The 25,446-nt window shown below is 42.4% G+C and overlaps 1 protein-coding gene across 2 annotated transcripts in view; it reads right to left on the bottom strand.

Annotated features, from left to right (window-relative positions):
- Positions 1 to 465: 465 nt before the first annotated feature.
- LOC106606355 (dual specificity mitogen-activated protein kinase kinase 6) overlaps positions 466 to 25,446 on the bottom strand; it is a 28,980-nt gene continuing 3,999 nt past the window's right edge. Inside the window, exons 2-12 of one of the 2 annotated variants that reach the window (XM_045719810.1) lie at positions 14,953 to 15,022; positions 14,336 to 14,384; positions 13,431 to 13,544; positions 12,038 to 12,157; positions 10,143 to 10,259; positions 9,617 to 9,668; positions 9,244 to 9,371; positions 5,906 to 5,983; positions 5,371 to 5,510; positions 3,764 to 3,809; positions 466 to 3,450 (exon numbers count right to left, since the gene is read on the bottom strand). In XM_045719810.1, coding sequence (XP_045575766.1) covers positions 3,439 to 3,450; positions 3,764 to 3,809; positions 5,371 to 5,510; positions 5,906 to 5,983; positions 9,244 to 9,371; positions 9,617 to 9,668; positions 10,143 to 10,259; positions 12,038 to 12,157; positions 13,431 to 13,544; positions 14,336 to 14,384; positions 14,953 to 15,022 — 926 coding nt within the window. In that variant the 3' untranslated portion in view covers positions 466 to 3,438. Of the gene's footprint in view, positions 3,485 to 3,763; positions 3,810 to 5,370; positions 5,511 to 5,905; positions 5,984 to 9,243; positions 9,372 to 9,616; positions 9,669 to 10,142; positions 10,260 to 12,037; positions 12,158 to 13,430; positions 13,545 to 14,335; positions 14,385 to 14,952; positions 15,023 to 25,446 lie in introns of both variants that reach the window. The other variant, XM_045719809.1, reaches the window with a different exon arrangement.

Below are 25,446 nucleotides of genomic sequence, written 5' to 3'. Positions count from 1 at the left end.
TTCTCAATGAAAACCCATTGAAAAGAGAGTGACCTAAAAAATTAAAAATCCTGGATGGTTTGTCCTCGGGGTTTCGCCTGCCAAATAAGTTCTATTATATACTCACAGACAATGCAAAGAGTTTTAGAAACAGAGTGTTTTCTATCCGAATCTACCAATTATATGCATATCCTAGCTTCTGGGCCTGAGTAGCAGGCAGTATACTTTGGGCACACCTTTCATCCAGACGTGAAAATAGCGCCCTCAAGAACTGGTTCTGACATTTGATTTCTTGTTTGACATTTCTGCTGCACTGTTCGGAGCTAGTAACAAGCATTTGGCTGCACTCGCTATAACATCTGCTAAACTGTGTATGCGACCAATAAACTTTGATTTAATCACGATTCTACAATCATGGTCAACAAATGATAAAACAGGACACTCGAAGTTTGGTGCGATAACAGTAATTGACAAGGACACATTTCATTTAAGAATAAAGCCTTTATTTTGTCTTCCCACAGTTCAAGTTTGTCAAAACTACACAATGACGTGGTGGCATGTAGAGGGAATGAGAGAGGTAGACCATCAGTTCCATCCACCCAGTCATCAGCCTGTACAGTTCCATCCACCCTGTACAGTTCCATCCACCCAGTCATCCGCCTGTACAGTTCCATCCACCCAGTCATCAGCCTGTACAGTTCCATCCACCCTGTACAGTTCCATCCACCCAGTCATCCGCCTGTACAGTTCCATCCACCCAGTCATCCGCCTGTACAGTTCCATCCACCCAGTCAAGACCCTGTACAGTTCCATCCACCCTGTCATCAGCCTGTACAGTTCCATCCACCCTGTACAGTTCCATCCACCCAGTCATCAGCCTGTACAGTTCCATCCACCCAGTCATCAGCCTGACAGTTCCATCCACACTGTGTTACTCAATCTTCTCAACACATAAGGAATCAGTGTGTTGTGAGGAGCCTCTGTACTAATTGGAATAGTCCCACTCCACTTCTAGATCCTTAAGCTTCACAAACTACAAAGTAACCCATAAAGAACTAACACTGTCAGTTAGATAGTCATGAACACATTGTGAATGGGCCCATCACGCTACGTTCTAATGGGTTGTTCACTGCTCTAGTCTGCTTTACGGAACTAAAAAGTGGAACGGAACTATTCCGAGGATTACAGTGGCCCACTTCTAAGATGGCCGACAAGAAGAAAAAAAAGGTCAAATCACAGCAGCTCTTTATTTGCTTTCCCTTCTTTACTCACATATTATAAATACTCCTCATCCACCAACTTTGATAAGAAGCCAACTACAATGTATGTCAGAGAGGCTGAGAGAAGACCAGATAGGCTTACCAGTTACAGACCAAGGCTGCGTCTGAAATGGCACCCGGTTCCCTAGAAAGAAGAGATAGGGCATCCTTTTGGACGCACCCTAAAAACACTAAGGGCAAGTGCCACCACTACCACTGATGGTCACATGGCAGGATTCTCATAGTCCTGATCAAAGACCTGAGGGCCACTGCATAGCAGAGTCCAGAGGGTTGAGTTCCAGATCAACCCAGAGCCTCCCGACTCCCTATGGCACTTCTATAAAGTATGGAGTGGAAACTTTAACCAATATGGTGATTGCTTCACCTTGTTATAGTGCTCATACCTCCAAATCGGTCGCAGACCTAGATGATTGTCTAGGGATTAGGGGGTGGATTTGGGATTCAAGCCTAGATGGCAGGTACCCATTCACAGCCTAGCATGATCTCACACGTAGTCTTCCACCATAAAGGGTTGCGTTCATTGGGGCATGCAACGGGAAGCGTTTAACGTTTTGCAACGAGGAATCGAAAATTAGCGTTTCTTATTCGGACTAAGTCCAGGTAGTTCCTCACTGTTTGTTTTCTTCCGTTTGGTGCCTAATGAACACAACCCAGCGCTGAAGAGAGGTACAACATGGTGGGGAAATAAACATGGCCGCCTCCGCTGACTTAAAGCAGGGCATTGAAACCTGAGAGGTGGCTGCAGCAGATCGATCAAACAGGCGGATGATTACAGGAGGAGTCAGCGGGCTGCGTTTGCCTCTCACACACCCCGACTGCATTAAAACCAACCAGTACACATCAATCAGCCGCATAGCACACAACTACACGTCCACTCTGCCAACGTTACATTTAAAAAGAGAAAAAGTTGTCAAATAGTATTTACATCTTCAACACATAAATTATTTTCCCTAACATACTGTACGTGTAAGGCATGAGGCTTCGTAGACCTCTCTGTGCTTCAGGGACGAAACACGATACTGACATGTTCCTGTCCAGCACTCGGGAAAAGGAGATTGAGAAAAATGTAAAATTAAAAAGTTAAAATGGGTCAAACAGCAGCCCCCAACCACATCCAGGAAACCAAGTGATAGTCATAATTAATAATGAAACTACAGCTTTTAAAATGGCCCAAAGGGACTGGAAGATAGATGCAGTATAGTCTGGATAGTTAGATTATCATTCCCCCAATTACAAGTCCATGTACTATATGAGAATACACTGTTCACATCCTGTTGGTGACAGAGCAGGGTGTGATGGTTAGGAAGGGGCGGGGCAGAGGGGTGAGGGGGTTGTATATAGGGTCAGACGATAACGGATGCCTCACATTCCCATGCCACCAGAGACCTAGGTAGGACTTGCAATTCCTTTTGTCCAGAATCCCCAGTCACGCTTTCACCTTGGAACTTCCCCCTACAAAGAAACTTACTTCGTCTGACCCCTCCAGAGCCTCCCAAAACCCTGCCCGACGACAGCAGCTGCCGTCCCATTACTGACCAATCACCAGAAGGCGAGACGAGAAATGTAGGTCACCTCTTCCCCTCATGATACAATTCAGAAAGAGTAAAGACACTTCCTTAAATTCATATGTGATGAAAATATACAGTATTACAAACTGTATCAGAAAAACAAAAACGCATAAATGAAAAATATATATCTTTTCAATTCATTATACAGAAACGTACACATTTCACCGAATTCTTTTTCGCTTTCTGTGTAATTCAGAGTGATGGACATACAGTATGTGTAAAGAGAGATTTTCTTCCTGCTGATAGACACTGTCCAATCAGAAAACTGGTACAGTGAGGAGTTTGATTCAGTTTAGTTTGTAGGAGTAGAGGGAGGGAAAGGTTTGTTGGACCCGTGGGCGAGTTGACCATCTCCAGTTTGGGTGGACACCATCAACATCTTGAGTTCATATTACAAGCGCTTTCCCACGTGGCATCTGTGAGCTGTAGTCAGTCTTTGGGGAAACCCTGTAGGAGTAGGTAGGTGGACAGAAAGTTGGAGTTGTGTGGCAGATCAATTCCAGTGAGCTTTCTGAAAGGCCTTGGATTGGTGGGTGGAGAAGTCCCGCCAGCTCCTACCCTGGTGGGTGGAGGGGCATGTCAGTCTGCCAGGATGATCTTGACAAAGCTGGCTACGTCCGTCTCTTTGGAGTCATGCAGGGTGAAAAAGGGGTGTTGCTGTAAAAAAACACCATGAGTCAACAATTCCTAAAATAAACAGTAGTCCAACAGAAAGTACACATTTACACACAAGAATACATCATCCTGGTTTGACTAAACACTTGGGTAAGCCTGTCCTCTTGTGGACACATAACAAAGAGGAAACGGAGACAGGAAGTGAGCCTTTACAAAGACGATGTGAATGAAGAGAGAAAAACAACGCCTACAATCCAACAACATTACACGTATTCACCTGTCACTGATTTAAACAAATGCTTATGAGGATCTAAAACCAACCATTAATTCTGTGTAGGCGGGTCTCTCGTTGGGTTTCTTTCTTAAGCTGCAGAGAGAAAACAAAACAAAGAACTGAGAAACATACCTCAATACTGGACACTTCTTACAATATACCTTTAGTAAGAGCCCCCAACACATCAAAGCCTGTTTGAGGACAAAATTCTGATAACCTGGGATTTTTGGGAAAGTTTTCCCAGATATCCCGGTTAGGAGATTCCCAGAATCAGGAAGGAATAAGCAGGAAATCCAGAATCCTCCAACCTGGGAAGGTTGCCGTAATTGTGCAACCCCAAGTACACCAAAACACATTTACACCAGATAAGCCTACATGAAAGCTACAGCATGACATTTATAGTGGGCCAAGGTGGGACTAGGTCAGGAAAACTGGGTCATCCCCAAAAATGTAGGTGGATTCATTTCCAGGTCGTCTTTTTCCCCCAGGTTGCATTCACACTGGGCAGTCAGAGATGCACAGGCTGAAGGGGACCCAGGCCTGGACCCACAGGGAGGGGACAGCAGGGCAGTGCCACCTGCTGTTTGGTTCAACTGCCTCATCAGTAAGGCCAGACAGGCGGCATCCCAAATAACACCCTATTCCCTATACAGTGCACTACTTTTGACCAGGGCTCTAAACCCTACAGGTCCTGGTCAAAGGTAGTGCACTAAATAGTAGGGATGTTTTTTTTTTTTTTTTTTAACTGTTCGAGTACTCGCAGGATTTTCTCGCAATACTCAGAATGGAGAATATATATTATACATATATATTTTTTAACTTTTAGAACACAAGGACAAATATGTGTGCGTATATCTATGCCAACGATGCCTAATTTATCATGACCATTACAGATTATATATATATTTATATATATATATATTTATTTTAGTCAATAAAACAATTGCCATTTAAGATTCATTTCTTGAAACCATATCAACTGGTTATATTACATGGTGAAACAATCTTCTAAAATGGTAGTAACCTCAGCAGGGGCGCTTGCATGTAGAAGTCTATGGCTTTGCAATGGCATAGCCTTGTCTTGTTCATTTCCTGAGCACTCACAGTCAAGAAACCTATTTTAGAGCAAAAACATGATCTAATATAACAAGAAAACACAGAATATTTTTCCAAATGAAAGAAAAGTTGCCAGTGCGAAGTGATGTGCATCTGGAACAGTTATTCTCAACCAGTGATCATTTGAAACGAGGCTCAGTTTGGAACGTTGACATTTCTTCAGGGTTACAAACCAAAATCTTTTCGATATAGGCCTACAGATGTTCCATTTAGTTTATTCTGCCTGTTCTTTGGAATGTTCTAAATGGATTAACGTTGAACAATGCTCACAGTGATGAATACTGCGACAACATCAGTTTGGTTTAGTAGGTTTAGGCTTAATAATTCTTATGAAAACAGGCTTGTCTTTTTCAAACTAATGTTTCTGTATATTTCCAGTGTGGAACCATTCCACCATATACTTTTACAGTATTTGGGGGGAAAAAGGTGACCTCTGGTTAAAAAGAAAGGTTTGACGTCGAGTTCTCATACCCATCCATACTAAACAGAGAAGATGGTGCCATTTGGAATGCAGACAGGGAGAGAGAGATGGGCTCACCACCGGGAGCTGAAGTCCACAAACTCAGGGGAGAAGCGGTCCGAGGGCAGCTGTGGAGAGGGCTCATCCACTACCTGCTTCAGTTGCTGGAAGGGTGTACCCCACGAGTCATAGGGGAACTTCAGAATGGCCAGCTCAATCTGGGGCAGAGGACCAGACAGAGGCTTGTTAACCCACAGAGAGAGGCAGGCAGAAGCTCATCTTTCAACTATGGACACTGGTATTTACCGTCATAAAGAAACATGGGACAATACAGTAGAATCATCACTCAGACCAAGGTTGTATTCATTAGGACACACCATTACAAACTAACGTTGGAACAGAAAACAATCACATAAATTCAGGTAGCCCCTCTCCGTTTCAGTCCCATTTTCTTCTGTTTGGTGCCTAATGAACATGACCCTGCTGTTGAAAGAATTGGTTTGGGTGTTACTGGTAGCATACCGATTTGAGATGAATGGATGTAATTTGACATTAATGCACAGTTTACATGATCTCAATCCAGGATTTGGTCCCAATCAGGTCTGTGACTCACCATTGTGATTCCTAGACTCCAGATGTCTGACTTGACGCTGTAGCCTTTCTGGTTGAGGTCGGGGTTTATCCGTTCCGGCTGAAACCGAGGGAATGAAAACACTATCAACACCATTACATAATGACACCAACGCCATCACATAGGATAAGAATACCACTGTAACATATAACAACGACATCAACACAACAAGCACCAATCCTATTTCCTTCAGGCAGTGCGCTCCCAACCACAACTAGACCAGGCTCGTGTTAAGTATTTTTGTTGTGTTAGACGTTTTCCATGCGATGCCTAATGAACGTGGCCCAGACGGTGTCAGAGCCACCTCTCCCCATTCCTCCTCACTATCGCTGTTCAACACACTCTCCCTGTTGTTCTGTTAAGTTTCTCGCTGGCATCAGTGGTTTCTTTCATCAGGATTATTCAGAAATTAAAACAAATACATCATCTGCACAGAGGTGATCGTCACGTTTAGCATCTCAGGAACCACATCAATATGATGTAGAATTCTTCTGAGAGGCACAGCTTGACCATGAAAAAGAACCTGGAATCTGGCCAACCAATGACTGAAGAAGCCTTACGCTGCAACCAGGGTCGGCACAAAAAATGGAAACGTAGGAGGTACCACATTAAACCTCTTAGGGCTAGGGGGCAGTATTTTCACGGCCGGATGAAAAACGTACCCAATTTAAACAGGTTACTACTCTGTCCCAGAAACTAGAATATGCATAAAACTGTTTGAATGGTGTCTGTGAGTATAACAGAACTCATATGGCAGGCAAAAACCTGAGAAAAATCCAAGCAGGAAGTGGGAAGTCTGGTGCTTGTAGTCCTTTCAAGTGATTGCCTTGACTGTATACAGTGACTTAGGGTTCATTTTGCACTTCCTAAAGCTTCCACTAGATGTCAGCAGTCTTTAGAACAGTGTTTGAAGATTCTATGGTGAATTTGAAGGGAATACCAGCTGTAGTAAACTGGTGTCCCATTATAAGGCATGGGCTCAAGTCACGCGCAATGACTTGGGAGCGAGCTGAGTTCATATTCATATAGGTCCGGTTGGAATTTTATTCAAGGTATATGATAAAAACAACCTAAAGATTGATTCTATACATCGTTTGACATGTTTCTACAAACTGTAGTATAACTTTTTTGACTTTTTGTCTGGACTAAGTAAGCACGCGCGTAGTGGATTTGGATAGTGAATCTAACGCAAACAAAATGGATTATTTGGAAATAAATATGAACTTTATCTAACATTTATTGTGGAGCTGGGATTCCTGGGAGTGCCTTCTGATGAAGATAATCAAAGGTAAGTGAATGTTTATAATGTAATTTCTTAGTTTTATTGACTCCAAGATGGCGGGTTTCTGTTTGCTAGTTGTTAGTGTCATCTGGGCTGTACTCAGATTATTGCAAATTGTGCGTTCGCCGTGAACCTTTTTTGAAATCTGACAAAGCGATTACATTTAGGAGAAGTGTATCTATAATTCTGTGCATAACACTATATTGATCAATGTTTACGATGAGAATTTACATACTGTGTGTGCTCATTGTGCTGATTCACCGGTAGGTTTGGAGGGAAAACATTTCTCAACATTACGCGCCAATGTAAAATGCTGTTTTTGGATATAAATATGAACATTATCAAGCAAAACATGCATGTATTGTGTAACATAATGTCCTAGGAGTGTCATCTGACAAAGATCGTCAAAGGTTAGTGCTTCATTTAGCTGTGTTTTGGGTTTTTGTGATGCATCTAGTTGCTTGAAAAATGTCTGTGTGGTGTTTGAAGTTTATGTCCTAACAATCTAATTTTATGCTTTCGCCGTAAAGCCTTTTTGAAATCGGACAATGTGGTTAGATTAACGAGAAGTTTATCTTTAAAATGGTGTAAAATAGTTGATTGAGAAAATGGAATTATGAGATTTTAGCTGTTTTAAATTTGGCGCTCTGATTTTCCACTGGCTGTTGTCAAAATCAATCCCGTTAACGGGATGAGAACGGGAAGGGGTCCCATAGAGGTTAACTTGTTCGATATGGATGTTTCATTTTATTTCTTACGTGTCAAACTTCTCTAAAACAGGGTTTCCTTTAGGAAAATGTGGCGCAGGACATTTGACCGGCAGCATTTTAATTTAAACAGACATTTGAGAAATGTGCGCATTCACGAAATGTAGACATCGGGTGGGTATCTGATTAGGGAGTCCACCCATTGAAGTCACTTTTACATGATGGTTATTCATTTTAACAGAACATGCCACTCCAGGATGCAACGGAGTCTGGGACAGTTGTGGGACGAAGGATCCCAAATTCATACAAACAGTAGGCCTAGGCTACATTAAAAAAAATAACGAGGCTGATGCAACAGAGCAGAACATTAACTTAAAATGTCGATAAACTATTATTTCTTCACATTATAAGCGCAGCAATGAGCACAAGGCAGTAGGCTATACGCGGATGTTCATTCCATAATGCAATTAGCATGAAAACACCATTGTCAAATCGCACCGCACACACAATTTAGAAAGAGGGGAGAACTAAAGATGCAACTAGCATGGGTTGCTAACATGACTAGGATTGTGCCTTTGGCTACTGGACAATGAAAGAAAGTTGAATATGCTACTGGTTTCAATGGCATATGGAAGTCTATAAAATAATTGCCACCACGTTTCTATGGTCGGATTTTTCTTTGAAGGTAGGAAAGACATGTCTCATAATATGAAGTAAAACATTCAGGTTTCAAACAATTACATGCATGTTTTCAAAATGCATACTGCCTCCAGCTCATTTCAAAGTGGTGTGTGACGCACTGAAGCCTACACATACCGTTGCATATATAAATGGGAAACACAATTTACCACAAGTGGACTCCAATCAAGTTGTAGAAACCTCTCAAGGATGATCAATGGAAACAGGATGCACCTGAGCTCAATTTCGAGTCTCATAGCAAAGGGTCTGGAAGCTTATGTAAATAAGGTATTTCTATTTGTAATACATTTGCAAACATTTCTAAAAACTTGTTTTCGATTTGTCATTAGAAAAATAAATGAATTGAATCCATTTTATATAAGGATGCACTGTAAGCATGACCGGTCAAATGCATTTATGTCGACTGGTATTTCCATCAATGAATAGGCTAAAAAGCATTATTTTGCAATAGGATTTTCTCTTCTCCTGGACAATTGTCTCTCGGCAGCTACATTTTTTTGGCTTTTCAATTCTTTTTTACCAAAAGCCGTCTATTACCGGCTAACAGAAACCCTGGTGCCTACTGAACATAGCCAAGAAGGTGTCAGAGCTCACCCACCTCTCTCTCTCTCTCTCCCCCCATTCCTACTCACCGCCATGTAGGGCTTGCAGCCGGCATCCATGGTCTTGGCCATAGAGTCCACCAGGTGGCCGCTGATGCCAAAGTCACACATCTTCACCTGGCCCTGTGTGTTGATCAGCACGTTGGACGGTTTCACATCTGCACAAAGGTCAGATTTATTTTTAAAAAATAATATTTTTCATAATAAGGAATAGTTGTCCCGACAACTGTGGCGGAGAGCAAAAAAATACAAATAAAACAAAGGACCATTTCAGATCAACATGAGTAAAGGAGATGATCGAGTGATGAGTAACCGTGCCCAAGACATGAAGAGTTGTTAGCTCCCCAAGCTATTTGCCTTGGCTTTAGCTCAGCAGGCTAACAAAATCGTATCCTTCATTTACCTCGGTGTATCACTGAAAGTTTGTTATGCAGATGCTCCAAAGCCTTGACGATCTGGAGAGAGAGACAGAAGCAGTTACACACGGCATTTTAATGACATCATTCCAGATAACCTGAGGGAACAGGAGTAGCTGTGTGACTGTTCCTTATACAGCATCACGACAAGCTGGTGTGGACACCTTTTACAGATGACAATATAAATCATATCAATAGGACAGTGTACTTCAGTATTATCCATGTTGTTTTGTTCTGTTTCTCTGGCATCAGTGGTTTCTTTCATCAGGATTATTCAGAAATTAAAACAAAATACATCATCTGCACAGAGGTCAGTGTGACGTTATACTGTAACTCTAAGCATTATTCAGTAACCCTGCAGGTTGTGCTCATTAGGCACCAAACAGAATAAAAACTGAAACAGGGAGGGCCTACCTGGACCAATAAGAAACTCATTTGTTTTCCATTGCAAATCGTTTGTTTAAATGATCTTCATTGTGTGCCCTGATGAACACGACCCAGGTGTCCACTCACCGCTACAGTGATCTTCCCCAGGATGTCTTCAGGGATGGTCATGCCTTTATCTATCACCTGCTTGTAGAACTTATCCAGAGACGTGTCCATCAGCTCCATGCAGATCCACACGTCACCCTGGCAACACAGAGACAAACACCTATTACTATAGAACTACCTCTTTAAATACTCAGCCTGTTTGTTTTTCTCTCTCTGGCATCAGTGGTTTCTTTCATCAGGATTACTCAGAAATTAAAACAAAATACATCATCTGCACAGAGGTCAGTGTGACACACACAAAGAAAAGCAAATAAGTCCTTCCGTGACTAATACAGAGGAGACTACTTTTAATCGTAATTTGAAAACTCAACTGAATTGAAAATGTATTTGAGGGCAGAAAGATGTGGCCAAGTGAAAGCCAGCCTAGCCACGGGCTTCCACCATAATGTTGTTTTCACAGGTTTGGTTTTTCCATTTATGTTTTGAGGTTGGACTTTTAGCACGTAGGGCGCACTGACTGGTGTCATCTCGTTAGTCAGCATGTGTTACACCTGTGCTGGTTCCCCCCCCATCTCGTTAGTCAGCATGTGTTACACCTGTGCTGGTCCCCCCCCCATCTCGTTAGTCAGCATGTGTTACACCTGTGCTGGTCCCCCCCCATCTCGTTAGTCAGCATGTGTTACACCTGTGCTGGTTCCCCCCCATCTCGTTAGTCAGCATGTGTTACACCTGTGCTGGTTCCCCCCCATCTCGTTAGTCAGCATGTGTTACACCTGTGCTGGTCCCCCCCCCCATCTCGTTAGTCAGCATGTGTTACACCTGTGCTGGTCCCCCCCCATCTCGTTAGTCAGCATGTGTTACACCTGTGCTGGTCCCCCCCCATCTCGTTAGTCAGCATGTGTTACACCTGTGCTGGTTCCCCCCCCATCTCGTTAGTCAGCATGTGTTACACCTGTGCTGGTTCCCCCCCCATCTCGTTAGTCAGCATGTGTTACACCTGTGCTGGTTCCCCCCATCTCGTTAGTCAGCATGTGTTACACCTGTGCTGGTCCCCCCCCATCTCGTTAGTCAGCATGTGTTACACCTGTGCTGGTTCCCCCCATCTCGTTAGTCAGCATGTGTTACACCTGTGCTGGTTCCCCCCCCATCTCGTTAGTCAGCATGTGTTACACCTGTGCTGGTTCCCCCCCATCTCGTTAGTCAGCATGTGTTACACCTGTGCTGGTTCCCCCCCATCTCGTTAGTCAGCATGTGTTACACCTGTGCTGGTTCCCCCCATCATTCTAGAATAACAATCCTTTATCTGGTCTTCCCTAATTTAGTTTTGTTCCACCTTTTTTGGTTTGCTTCCTGTCTTTAAGTTTGGTAATTTTGTTTGCCTCCTCTTGGGCAAATATAGTGTGTCTCATGGTGGGTGTCTTTTAGGTCCCAGTTGTTGGTGCTAGTCAACTTTCAGTGGACACCCCCATGAGTGTCCTTCAGAACCCCTCCTGAAACCCTACCCGTTTCCTTTTGGTTGTTCTTGGTTCCCCTTTCGGTTTGAGTGACAATTTTTGGTTTTCTTGCTGGGGAACGTAACAACCTGTTAAGTCTTTTCCAACCAGTTGATGAAGGGAACGACACAAGGACAGTTTTTTTTAACCAATTAAAATAAAGTCCAGATAACTCCATCTTAATTTGACAAACTAAGAGTGAATGTGACGGTGTGCCGTCTATGGCTGTTTACACAAGTAACCCAATTCAGATTTCTGGCCAATAATTGGTATTTTGAACAAATCAGAACTTTTGCCAATAAATGGGCAAAATACAATAATTTGGCTGCCTGTGTAAACCCAGTCTGTGCTACAGATGTGGTGCTGAGTGACAGTGTCCAGGCAAACCCAGGCTGTGCTACAGATGTGGTGCTGAGAGCTGACCTCTCTGAAGAGAGCGCCGTAGAAGGTGACCGTGAAGAAGCAGTCCACGGTCCTCATGGAGATGTCCAGGTCCATCAGCAGTCTCTTCTGCTCCAGGGTGTTCACTGTGGCCCGGATCCTCTGGGAGGGGGGCAGTCAGAGAAATACAATCAATAGAAGGAACAAAGCCCTTTGGCTCAGACCATGGCAATTTGAATGGAAGACTCACAGGAATACTAATTAGCTCTTCCATAATGTATCTATTTTGTATTTGTGTGTAAATTAAATATAGTTAAGGGCTCACTTGTTAAAGATTGACTTCACAGTGAAAATAAACTTTAAATTTGTTATGACATCTGCATATGACACCATAACCTCATCCATTACTGTTAAACTACCTGTTTAGTTTCTCTCTGGCATCAGTGGTTTCTTTCATCAGGATTATTCAGAAATTAAAACAAATACATCATCTGCACAGAGGTCATTCATTGTCACGTTTGGCTTGACAATAAAAAAAATGTAAAACATATTTAACCTTTATTTACCTAGGCAAGTAAGTTAAGAACAAATTCTTATTTACAATGACGGCCTACCCCGGCCAAACCCTAACCTGGACAACGCTGGTCCAATTGTGCGCCGCCCTATGGGACTCCCAATCACGGCCGGTTGTGATACAGCCTGGAATCGAACCAGGGTCTGTAGTGTCACCTCTAGCACTGAGATGCAGTGCCTTAGACCGCTGTGCCACTCGCGAGCCCAAAATGACCATGGGAGTTGTCAAAACAGCAGAGGTCTGTGTTGGTCAGGAGTGTTGATGTTGAGATAGAGCTGTGTGGCTTGTCTTTAAATGTGACACGTACACTTATTTAATAAACATCTCAGATATATAAATAGAAAATGTCTGTTTTGACTTTTGAAAACATCTAATATTATCAAATAAACATCTCTGATAAAGTGCCGTCGGAAAGTATTCAGAACCCTTGACTTTTTTCCCCATTTCGTTACGTTACAGCCTTATTCTAAAATGTATTCAATATCCCCGCCCCCCACCAACCTAGACACAATACCCCACAATACCCCATAATGACAAAGCAAAAACTGGTTAAGACATTTTTGAAAATGTAAAAAAAAAAAATAACATATATATATTTTTTAAACAAAACTGAAATGCCTTATTTACATCAAGGGGTCTGAATACTTTCCGAATGCACTGTACAGAAATCTAAAATGTCTTTCAGTAGAACGCAATATTTTGAAACATTCAGATACAAATATGCTATGTAGAACAAACATGCCTCTGACATGTAGAATAAGGAATTGTTTTGTCTCTATTCATGGCATTTCTATCTGCAACGTTCCATAACGTTGGCTCATTTAACATGGACCCTGGAGCCAACTGGAGCACTCCACCCACCTTGACGGCCATGATAAGCCCACTGGGCACATGTCTCATCTTGTCCACCACACCATACGCTCCTCTACCCAGCTCCCCAATCTGCTCCAAGTCATCTGCCTTCACAACAAAGTTCTGGCCAGAGAGAGAAACACAGTGGAGAGGGAAAGAGGTCTATCAGCCAATCACATCAAGTTCAACCAATACATGCAAAAGAGAAAACCCCAGAGTCGTGTTCATTAGGACCCATCAGAAAACAAAAATAAAATATTTCTAATTGGACAAGTCCAGGTAAACCTGGGTGGTATAGTTTTGGATTTCTGAGTCAGGTAATGACATCACCATTTTGACACCAAAACCATATACTTGTCGTTGACTACAGTACAACCCTCTTCAACACTCTCCCTGTCTTTTTGTTTAGTTTCTCTCTGGCATCAGTGATTTGTTTCATCAGGATTATTCAGAAATTAAAACAAATACATCATCTGCACAGAGGAGATCATCACGTTTGTCTGAGATGCACAGTGTGAGAAAAGTCTATCAGTCACATCAAAGTCACCCAGTAAATGCATTAGAGAAAACGCTAAGGTCGTGTTCATTAGGACATGCAACAGAAAACATTTTCAAAAAGCTTAGCAACGCAAAACTAAAGTAAGTGCTTCTTATAGGACAAGTCCAGGGGTGTAAACATTAGTCCAAAGTTACAAAACATGAGTTTCTATTGGACAAATTCAGGTCCGTCCCCATTCCGTTTAAGAAACATTTTCCAACAGAATCGGCGTAATGAATACACCCCAAGCAGTCCCTCCCTGTTTCAGTCCGTTTTCGTCCGTTTGGTGTCTAATGAACATGACCCAAGTAAAACCACAAAAGGTGACAGAAAGTGAAGTACTACAGCCTGAACACAACGTTCTTCCTTTCCCCACCTTTTCTCCAATGGTAACACAGGCTTTGGAATCCAGATCTCGAGGGGGGCTGAGGAGAGAGGAAAGGTAGTGGGATTAATACCATGCATTCCTTTAAAAATGTGACATCGATATCAAACACCAACAACTAATGCTCTTTCTCATTGAACATCACACTGTATGACTGTACTTTGACAAGATGCTATGTGAAACCTGGGTGGTAGAGTTTAGGGTGTGAAAGAGGAGATTGGGGTGATCACATCAGCATATGAAACCATAACCTCATCATCTATTACTGTACAGCTACCTCGTCAGTACGCTCTCCCTGTTTCTTTTGTTAGCTTCTCTCTGGCATCAGCGGTTTTCCTCTTCATCATTATTAAGAAATTAAAACAAACACAATCTGCACAGAGGTCATCGTCACGTTTGTGAAAAACACACAGCAGTGGCTAATTTCCAGGGTATCTTTTTTGGAGTCGTGCTGCACAGATGATGAGATCTCAATATCTGGAGAAGTGTTTAGCCTACCATCTCAGGAACCACGTTAATATGATATAGCAGTCTTCTGAGATGCACAGCGTGACCACGAAAAAGACAACCTGGAATCCGGCCAACCAATGACAGAGAAGAAGCCTTACGCTGCAGCTGCAGGTGGGGGCTGATCAAAGACCTCTTTGGAGAGCTTGAGGCCTGGGTTCTTCTTCTTCCCTATGAGAGGATGGGGAGAGGAGAGATCAGCCTAGTTCTTTCAGAAAACTCATCTGTACCATGACCTGTCAATCTTCACTTTAAATAAACCAGAACAGAGAAAGTTGAACCTTGTGTTGTGAGAATGCTTGGATTTGATTTTCAGTGGGGTAGCTGTTCTGTTTTTGGTGTGGACTTCCGACTTGTACTGTAACGTGTTACTGACTGTACAGCTCCATTTGTTATCTACCCAGAGATTGCTTAACAATAGGAAACAGGTGAATGACTCGCTCATAAATCGGAATGATGACACAGAGAGCGAGAAAGCAGAAACAGATTATCTCACTCATTAACCCTCTGTTTTGTCTAACCCTATTGTTATACAAGCAGTAGTTTAACCGCTTTGGTTTGTCCGAACCAAAGTCTCAACCATAATCAGAATAGCCACTGAACAGTGACTCACGTTAGCTCCTGCAGTAGGTCTGCTGCTGCCTACACAATGGAGACCAGAGACCTCTCCCTGTGTGAAATGCACACTACAGTGCATTCATAAACACTGTTCACAAGCAACAAGTGGGGACTTCTCATCCAGGCTAGGGCAACGGGGCCATGCTGGTGTAAAACAACAACCCCAACTGAAGGAACGTGGGATTCAGACGAGGACTGCGCCTCAATAGTCTAAACACCCTTTTCTCCTCTCCTGATCTGCACAACATTGGATGAGGTGATACAGCAGAAAGATATTTAGGACCTGCTCTCATCCGGGGCCTGAGGCAGGTTGATTTCTGACAGCTATTGGCAGGTACATTTGCAGAGGTCCTGTTAAATGCAGAATTCTGTGTTGTCACGCAAACAAAAAATGAAAACGCAAAAGAAAAATCTTGCTGTGTTTTGTAAAACGCTGGTTTAAATGCTTTTTTTTGCCCAGACTAATTTGTGCTTCAGCTGCACTTCACTCAGATGAGAATTCACAAAACAGACATTCTATCAGTAGACAGCACTCTGGACTGATTCTCTGTTTTACTTTTCTCGGTGTAGCCTACTTTTCTCTGGTAAAATGTACGATTAGCTTCCGGCAAAACATCAGGAAATGTAGCTGGCGACATTCTTTCTATGATAAACAGAAATATGATGGCCATGTATCGTTTTTGCTAAAAACACACACACACACACACACACACTATTTTGCTTCAGTAGTGATCAGGGGTATAAAAATATAGTTTACCTTCACAGAAAATACATTAGTGCAACACATTTGGCAGAAATAGCTTAATTCATCAGATGACAATAGAAGTGCAACACTATTTGGCATTCAGTCACACAAGTAAATGAGCTTACAATGAAAAAGCTATAGCTTTTAAATAATATGGTCATTTACTTGTGTGGCTGATGAATTAAGCTATTTCTGCCGAATGTGTTGCACTAATGTATTTCCACATACTTTGTATATATAGTGTACATTGGCTCAGAGTTAACCAGACACTTAAACACCACTTGCTGTTTAAAGCTTCCATTGGCTCTCTGTACCACGAACAACTGGAAATAAGGCTGCAGAGAGCAGAGACACCATTCATAAAGGCAGTGCAACGTTTTGCAATGTTGCAAGTGAAGCATTTAGGTTGGGTATACTGTGTTGGCCGGGTAATACAGTGCAGCCTAATCGTGGGTGGATTATCTGCAGTACATACACAGGAGGCTAAATGTTAGCAAATAACCTACATATCCGGATGAAAGCAAGTTCGTATAGACTGGACAGGTAGCATCTCATGCTCTCAGATGAGCCACTGCAGACGTCCAGCTTCCCAGTAAGATTCATTGACTTCCCAGTGAAATACAGTGAGGGGAGATTCATTGACTTGTGCTATGCTCACATGCACCCAGCAGAGTAAAAATAGATGTTCATTTCCTCCGTCAAGCTAAAAAAAGAGCATTCAAAACCTTCTTAAAATGACCTAGAACAACAGTATAAAAAACAGCCTTTGTCCCAACTGAAGTAGCATGTCAAGAAATTGCCTTTTTCCCCTTCATTCACTTTTGGTTATTTGAAATGGAATCTCCAAAATATCACTATATTTAAAACAAGTGTTACGTTCCCCAGTTTCTGTGTTGTGGTTTGTGTATTATCATGTATGTATTTCAGGAAATGGATTCCTGAAATTCTCTACGAGCAGCTGATTGGTCAATCAACATTGATGATTGGAGAGCTGAACCCGCCCCCTCATCAGGACGCAGCTGTCTCCAATTACTAACTTCTTCTGAAGCTATATAAGCCCCAGTTCTGTTGCTCAGAAAGAGAGATGATTGCAGAGAGATATTTGTTGGGAGACCCAGAGATAATGGTTGAGAGTTATAGCATGTTGGTGGTTGCTAAGACATTTGGTATGTACTGTGTAGTTGTTGCTCAGAGAGAGCTTCTTTAATGTCCTGAGTTAATAGTTTTTTCTCAGTTTGTTGTGAAGACATTTAGAATATTCTGTTTCATTTGTTCCCAAGGGGGAAGGGGAAGGCACCTAGGGAGTGCTTAGGCAAGAGGCCCGTGGGCATACATATACCCGTAGTAATTTATTGTCTACGCACACTAGGAAAGACCTGGGCGGACCATCCCCTGTATTTTGGTTAGTGCACCAGGTGGTGCTAGTTAGTTAAGTAGTGGGTAGGCAGGTAAAGTAGGAGAGGGGGCTTTGATATTTAGTTTCTTTGCTTTGGTTCCGTCCAGCCCCTTTTCCCCAACCTTACCGCGTGAAGGAATAAATTCCCAGTAAACGGTATTCTCTGCCTTTTTGTCATCCTTGCTCACACCTACACTTCCACACCTTTTTCACACCACAGAGAGTTAAGTTGTATTCCCTCTTTCTAGAGGCGTGCGTAACAACAAGCCATAGAAAGCTGGTTGAAAATTCAGTTTAATATTTGTTCAGTCTTTTCTGGTGGATTAAACAAATATTGTTGAACTCAACAACAAAAAATAACATGTTTAAAAATGGTTTAATCTTTGTAAATGATATAAATAGGACTGGTGGAATGGTTAACAAAACATGGAAATGTCTGCTGTATTCAAAATTACAACCAACTGATTGCAGCATCACTGCAAAAATGGAGGCGGCAAGTGGAAAGGGGAGAAGGTAAGGATTCACAAAACTATGCCGGATTCAAAACTTTATTTTTCACATTAAAATTATACAACATTTTTGCAACCAATACAAATGTTATATATATATATATATATATATATATATACACACACACACGCAGTATCAGTCAAAAGTTGACACCTACAAATTCCACACTTTATTTTCACTATTTTCTACATTGTAGAATAATAATGAAGACATCAAAACTATGAAATAACACACATGGAATCATGTAACCAACAAAAAAAGTTAAATATAAAATATTTTGATTTGTTTCAGATTCTTCAAAATAGCCACCCTTTGCATTCTGTCAACCAGCTTCATGAGGTAGTCACCTGGAATTAATTTCAATACACAGGTGTGCCTTGATAAAAGTGAATGTGGAATTGCTTTCTTTCTTTATGCGTTTGAGCCAATCAGTTGTGTGGTGACAAGGTAGGGGTGGTATACAGAAGATGGTATTTTACCAAATAGGGATAAGTCCATACTATGACAAGAACAGTTCAAATAAGCAAAGAGAAATGACAGTCCATCATTACTTTAAGACATGAAGGTCAGTCAATCCGGAAAATTAAGAACTTCTAAAGTTTCTTTAAGTACAGTCGCAAAAACCATCAAGCGCTATGATGAAACTGGCTCTCATGAGGACCGCCACAGGAAAGGAAGACCCAGAGTTACCTCTGCTGCAGAGGATAAGTTCATTAGAGTTAATTGCACCTCAGATTGCAGCCCAAATAAATGCTTCACAGAGTTCAAGTAACAGACACATCTCAACATCAACTGTTCAGAGACTGCGTGAATCAGGCCTTCATGGTCGAATTGCTGCAAAGAAACCACTACTAAAGGACACCAACAAGAAGAGACTTGCTTGGGCCAAGAAACACGAGCAATGGACATTAGACAGGTGGAAACCAAATTTGAGATTTTTGGTTCCAACCGCCATGTCTTTGTGAGATGATCTCCGCATGTGTGGTTCACACCGTGAAGCACGGAGGAGGTGTGATAGTGCTTTGCTGGTGACACTGTCAGTGATTTATTTAGAATTCAAGGCACACTTAACAGCATGGCTACCAAAACATTCTGCAGCGATATCCCATCTGGTTTGCACTTAGTGGGACAATCATTTGTTTTTCCAACAGGACAATGACCAAACACACCTCCAGGCTGTTTTTTTTATTTCACCTTTATTTAACCAGGTAGGCTAGTTGAGAACAAGTTCTCATTTACAACTGCGACCTGGCCAAGATAAAGCAAAGCAGTGCGACACAACAACACCGAGTTACACATGGAATAAACAAACATACTGTCAATTATACAACAGAGAAAGTCTAAATACAGTGTGTGCAAATGAGGTAGGATAAGGGGGGGTGACGTAATAAATGGGCCATTGTGGCAAAATTATTACAGTATGGCAAATTAAACACGGGGGGAGAGATGTGCAGAAGATGAGTGTGCAAGTAGTGGTACTGGGGTGCAAAGGAGCAAAATAAATAACAATATGGTGATGAGGTAGTTGGATGGGCTATTTACAGATTGGCTATGTACATGTGCAGTGACCTGTGAGCTGCTCTGACAGCTGGTGCTTAAAGCTAGTGAGGGAGATATCAGTCTCCAGCTTCAGTGATTTTTGCAGTTCGTTCCAGTCATTGTCAGCAGAGAACTGGAAGGAAAGGCGGCCAAAGGAGGAATTGGCTTTGGGGGTGACCAGTGAAATATACCTGCTGGAGCGCGTGCTGCGTGTGGGTGCTGCTATGGTGACCAGTGAGCTGAGATAAGGCGGGGCTTTACCTAGCAACGACTTATAGATGACCTGGAGCCAGTGGGTTTAGCGACAGATATGAAGCGAGGGCCAGCCAACGAGAGCATACAGGTCGCAGTGGTGGGTAGTATATGGGGCTTTGGTGACAAAAAGGATGGCACTGTGATAGACTGCATCCAATTTGCTGAGTAGTGTTGGAGGCTATTTTGTAAATTACCTCACCAAAGTCAAGGATCGGTAGGATAGTCAGTTTTACGAGGGTATGTTTGGCAGCATGAGTGAAGGATGCTTTGTTGCGAAATAGGAAGCCGATTCTAGATTTAATTTTGGATTGGAGATGCTTATTGTGAATCTGGAACGAGAGTTTACAGTCGAACCAGACACCTAGATATTTGTACTAGTCCACATATTCTAAGTCAGAACCGCCCAGAGTAGTGATGCTGGACAGGTGGGTAGGTGTGGGCAGTGATCGGTTGAAAAGCATGCATTTAGTTTTACTTTCATTTAAGAGCTGTTGGAGGCCACGGAAGGAGAGTTGTATGGCATTAAAGCTCGTCTGGAGGTTAGTTAACACAGTGTCCAAAGAAGGGCCAGAAGTATACAGAATTGTGTCGTCTGCGTAGAGGTGGATCAGAGACTCACCAGCAGCAAGAGCGACATCATTGATGTATACAGAGAAGAGAGTCGGCCCGAGAATTGAACCCTGTGGCACCCCCATAGAGACTGCCAGAGGTCCGGACAACAGACCCTCCGATTTGACACACGGAACTCTGTCTGAGAAGTAGTTGGTGAACCAGGCTAGGCAGTCATTTGAGAAACCAAGGCTGTTGAGTCTGCCGATAAGAATATGGTGACTGACAGAGTCGAAAGCCTTGGCCAGGTCGATGAATACAGCTGCACACTATTGTCTCTTATCGATGGTGGTTATGATATCGTATAGGACCTTGAGCGTGGCTGAAGTGCACCCATGACCAGCTCTGAAACCAGATTGAATAGCGGAGAAGGTACGGTGGGATTCGAAATGGTCGGTGATCTGTTTCTTAACTTGGCTTTCGAAGACCTTAGAAAGGCAGGGTAGGATAGATAGGTCTGTAGCAGTTTGGGTCCAGAGTGTCTTCCCCGTTGAAGAGGGGGGGATGACCGCGGCAGCTTTCCAATCTTTGGGGATCTCAGAAGATACGAAAGAGGTTGAACAAGCTAGTAATAGGGGTTGCAACAATTGCGGCGGATAATTTTAGGAAGAGAGTCCAGATTGTCTAGCCCTGCTGATTTGTAGGGGTCCAGATTTTGCAGCTCTTTCAGAACATCAGCTATCTGGATTTGGGTGAAGGAGAAATGGGGGAGGCTTGGGCAAGTTGGAGTGAGGGGTGCAGGGCTGTTGACCAGGGTCGGGGTAGCCAGGTGGAAAGCATGGCCAGCCGTAGAAAAATGCTTATTGAAATTCTCAATCGCGGATTTATCGGTGGTGACAGTGTTTTCTAGCCTCAGTGCAGTGGGCAGCTGGGAGGAGGTACTCTTATTCTCCATGGACTTTACAGTGTCCCAGAACTTTTTGGAGTTAGTGTTACAGGATGCAAATTTCTGTTAGGAAAGCAAAGGCTAGCTTTTTCAAACTGCCTGTGTATATTGGTTCCTAACTTCCCCAAAAAATTGCATATCGCGGGGGCTATTCGATGCTAATGCAGTACGCCACAGGATGTTTTTGTGCTGGTCAAGGGCAGTCAGGTCTGGAGTGAACCAAGGGCTATATCTGTTCCTGGTTCTACATTTTTTGAATGGGGCATGCTTATTTAAGATGGTGAGGAAAGCACTTTTAACCTCTATGGGCTAGCGTCCCACCTACGTAACAGCCACTTGCAGCCTGTGGCGCGATTTTCAAAACCTTAAAAATCCTATTACTTCAATTTCTCAAACATATGACTATTTTACAGCTATTTAAAGACAAGACTCTCGTTAATCTAACCACACTGTCCGATTTCAAAAAGGCTTTACAACGAAAGCAAAACATTAGATTATGTCAGCAGAGTACCAAGCCAGAAATAATCAGACACCCATTTTTCAAGAATTTACTAACAATTTACTAAATTACTCACGATAAACGTTCACAAAAAGCATAACAATTATTTTAAGAATTATAGATACAGACCTCCTCTATGCACTCGATATGTCCGATTTTAAAATAGCTTTTTGGTGAAAGCACATTTTGCAATATTCTAAGTACATAGCCCAGGCATCACGGGCTCGCTATTTAGACACCCGGCAAGTTTAGCACTCACCATAATCATATTTACTATTATAAAAGTTTGATTACCTTTTGTTGTCTTCGTCAGAATGCACTCCCAGGTCTGCTACTTCAATAACAAATGTTGGTTTGGTCCAAAATAATCCATCGTTATATCCGAATAGCGGCGTTTTGTTCGTGCGTTCCAGACACTATCCGAAATGGTAAAGAAGTGTCGCGCGCATTGCGCAATTCGTGACAATAAAATTCTAAATATTCCATTACCGTACTTCGAAGCGTGTCAACCGCTGTTTAAAATCAATTTTTACGCCATTTTTCTCGTGAGAAAGCGATAATATTCCGACAGGGAATCTCCTTTTCGGCAAACAGAGGAAAAAAATCACAAAGGCGGGGGCGGTCGGGTCACGCGCATAAGCCCAGAGTCCCTTGATCGGCCACTTGAGAAAGGCGATAATGTGTTTCAGCCTAGGGCTGGAATGACGACATTCTGTTTTTTCCCGGGCTCTGAGCGCCTATGGAAGACGTGGGAAGTGTCACGTTAGAGCAGAGATCCTTAGTAAAAGATAGAGATGGAAAAGAAGTTCAAGAAATGGTCAGACAGGCCACTTCCTGTAAAGGAATCTCTCAGGTTTTGACCTGCCATTTGAGTTCTGTTATACTCACAGACACCATTCAAACAGTTTTAGAAACTTTAGGGTGTTTTCTATCCATATGTAATAAGTATATGCATATTCTAGTTACTGGGTAGGAGTGGTAACCAGATTAAATCGGGTATGTTTTTTATCCAGCCGTGTCAATACTGCCCCCTAGCCCTAACAGGTTAAAGAACAACCAGGCGTCCTCTACTGACGGAATGAGGTCAATATCCTTCCAGGATACCCGAGCCAGGTCGATTAGAAAGGCCTGCTCGCTGAAGTGTTTTAGGGAGCATTTGACAGTGATGAGGGGTGGGCGCTTGACCGCAGACCCATTACGGACGCAGGCAATGAGGCAGTGATCGCTGAGATCCTGGTTGAAGACAGCAGAGGTGTATTTGGAGGGCAGGTTGGTTAGGATGATATCTATGAGGGTCCCCGTGTTTACGGATTTGGGGTTGTACCTTGTACCTGGTTCATTGATAATTTGGGTGAGATTGAGAGCATCAAGCTTAGATTGTAGGATGGCCTGGGTGTTAAGCATGTCCCAGTTTAGGTCACCTAGCAGCATGAGCTCTGAAGATAGATGGGGGGGCAATCAATTTGCATATGGTGTCCAGGGCAGCTGGGGGCAGAAAGTCTATAGCAAGCGGCAACGGCAAGAGACTTGTTTCTGGAGAGGTGGATTTTTTTGTCTAACGGCTATTTGACCAAGGAGGAGAGTGATGGAGTGCTGCATCAGATGACCTGGCTTCCACAATCACCTGACCTCAACCCAATTGAGATGGTTTGGGATGAGTTGGACCTCAAAGTGAAGGAAAAACAGTCAACAGGTGCTCAGCATATGTGGGAACTCCTTCAAGACTGTTGGAAAAGCATTCCAGGTGAAGCTGGTTAAGAGAATGCCAAGAGTGTGCAAAGCTGTCATCAAGGCAAAGGGTGGCTACTTTGAAGAATCTCAAATATATTTTATTTTATTGATTTGTTTAACACTTTTTTTTGTTACTACCTGATTCCATGGTGTTATTTCATAGTTTTGATGTCTTCACTATTATTCGACAATGTAGAAAATAGTAAAAATAAAGAAAAAAACCCTTGAATGAGTAGGTGTCCAAACTTTTGACTGGTACTGTACATGGGGGATACAACCATCCCAGCTCTGCAGATGTTGCTGTTTAGAGACAGAATCATTAGATCACTTGTATTGGTACTACCCATATGTAGCTTATTTTTGGTCGCAGGTTCAGGAATGGCTGAATAATGTCAACATTTACTTGGAGCTAACTCTACAAATAGCACGGCTGGGGGGTTTGAAAAGTCCTAATCAATAATACAATTAGCAAAAATCGTAGTTTTTTTTATTATTTACAATCTGTAGAAACCATGAGAATAGAAAGCTTCAGAACTTTTGTGAAACATCACAGCGGGAAAATATATGCCAGCTAGAAATCAAAACTGGATGTTCTTTAGAGATTGATGGGAGGGGTTGAGGGTAGCTGAAGGCTGGGACTGAAAACAAAAAAGGTAACTAATGTAAAATATACCATGTCCGTAAAATGTATATAGTATGTATAAGCTGGAAGTAAAAGTATTGGTATTGTTGTCCATTTGTTTACTCCCATTAGGGGTGGTGGGGTTAGGGGAAAATAATAAAGGAAAATATATTTTTTTATATTTAAGATACACTTAACAAAAATATAAAGGCAACATGTAAAGTGTTGGTGCCATGTATCATGAGCTGAAATAAAAGATCCCAGAAATGTTCCATGAAAACCAAAAAAAAACATTTTCAAATGTTGTGCACAAATTTGTTTACATCCCAAGCAAGCATTTCTCCTTCACCAAGATAATCAATTTCCCATGACAGGTGTGGCATATCAACAAGCTGACTAAACAGCATAATCATTACACAGGTGCACCTTCTGCTGGGGGCAATAAAAGGCATTGTGTTGTCACAACACAATGCCACAGATGTCTCAAGTTGATGGAGCATGCAATTGGCATGCTGACTGCAAGAATGTTCACCAGAGCTGTTGCCAGAGAATTGAATGTTAATTTCTCTACCATAAGCCGCTGCCAACGTCGTTTTAGTACGTCCAACCGGACTCACAACTGCAGACCACGTGTATGGCATCGTGTGGGCGAGCAGTTTGCTGATGTCAAGGGTGTGAACAGAGTGCCCCATGATGGCGGTGGGGTTATGGTATGGGCAGGCATAAGCTACAGACAACGACACACAATTGCATTTTATCGATGACAATTTGAATGTACAATACCGTGGTGAGATCCTGAGGCCCATTGTGAGGCCCATTTTTTTTAGGTATCTGTGACCAACAGATGCATATCTGTATTCCCAGTCATGTGATATCCAAAGGCATTTCAATTGACTGATTTCCTCACTGTAATTCAGTAAACTCAATGAAATTGTTGTTTTTATAAAAACAACAATTTCATTGAGTTTACTGAATTACAGTGAGGAAATCAGTCAATTGAAATGCATTTGGATATATAAATATATATATGGGGGATTGGAAATGATGCAGACAATTACATTGTTAGAAGCCACAATCTGCAATATTAAAGATGATCCACAGCCCAACATTGTTTTAAGCATGGCAAGAAACTATTTAGTTTGGCTAAATACTGCCGTTAGCTCGCAATGCATAGCTAAAATGCAT

The sequence above is a fragment of the Salmo salar genome, chromosome ssa06 (genome assembly GCF_905237065.1).
Source record: "Salmo salar chromosome ssa06, Ssal_v3.1, whole genome shotgun sequence".
Taxonomy (NCBI): Eukaryota; Metazoa; Chordata; class Actinopteri; order Salmoniformes; family Salmonidae; genus Salmo; species Salmo salar.
Note: the sequence above shows the minus strand (reverse complement) of the source record. Positions and strands in the feature narration are given on the sequence as shown.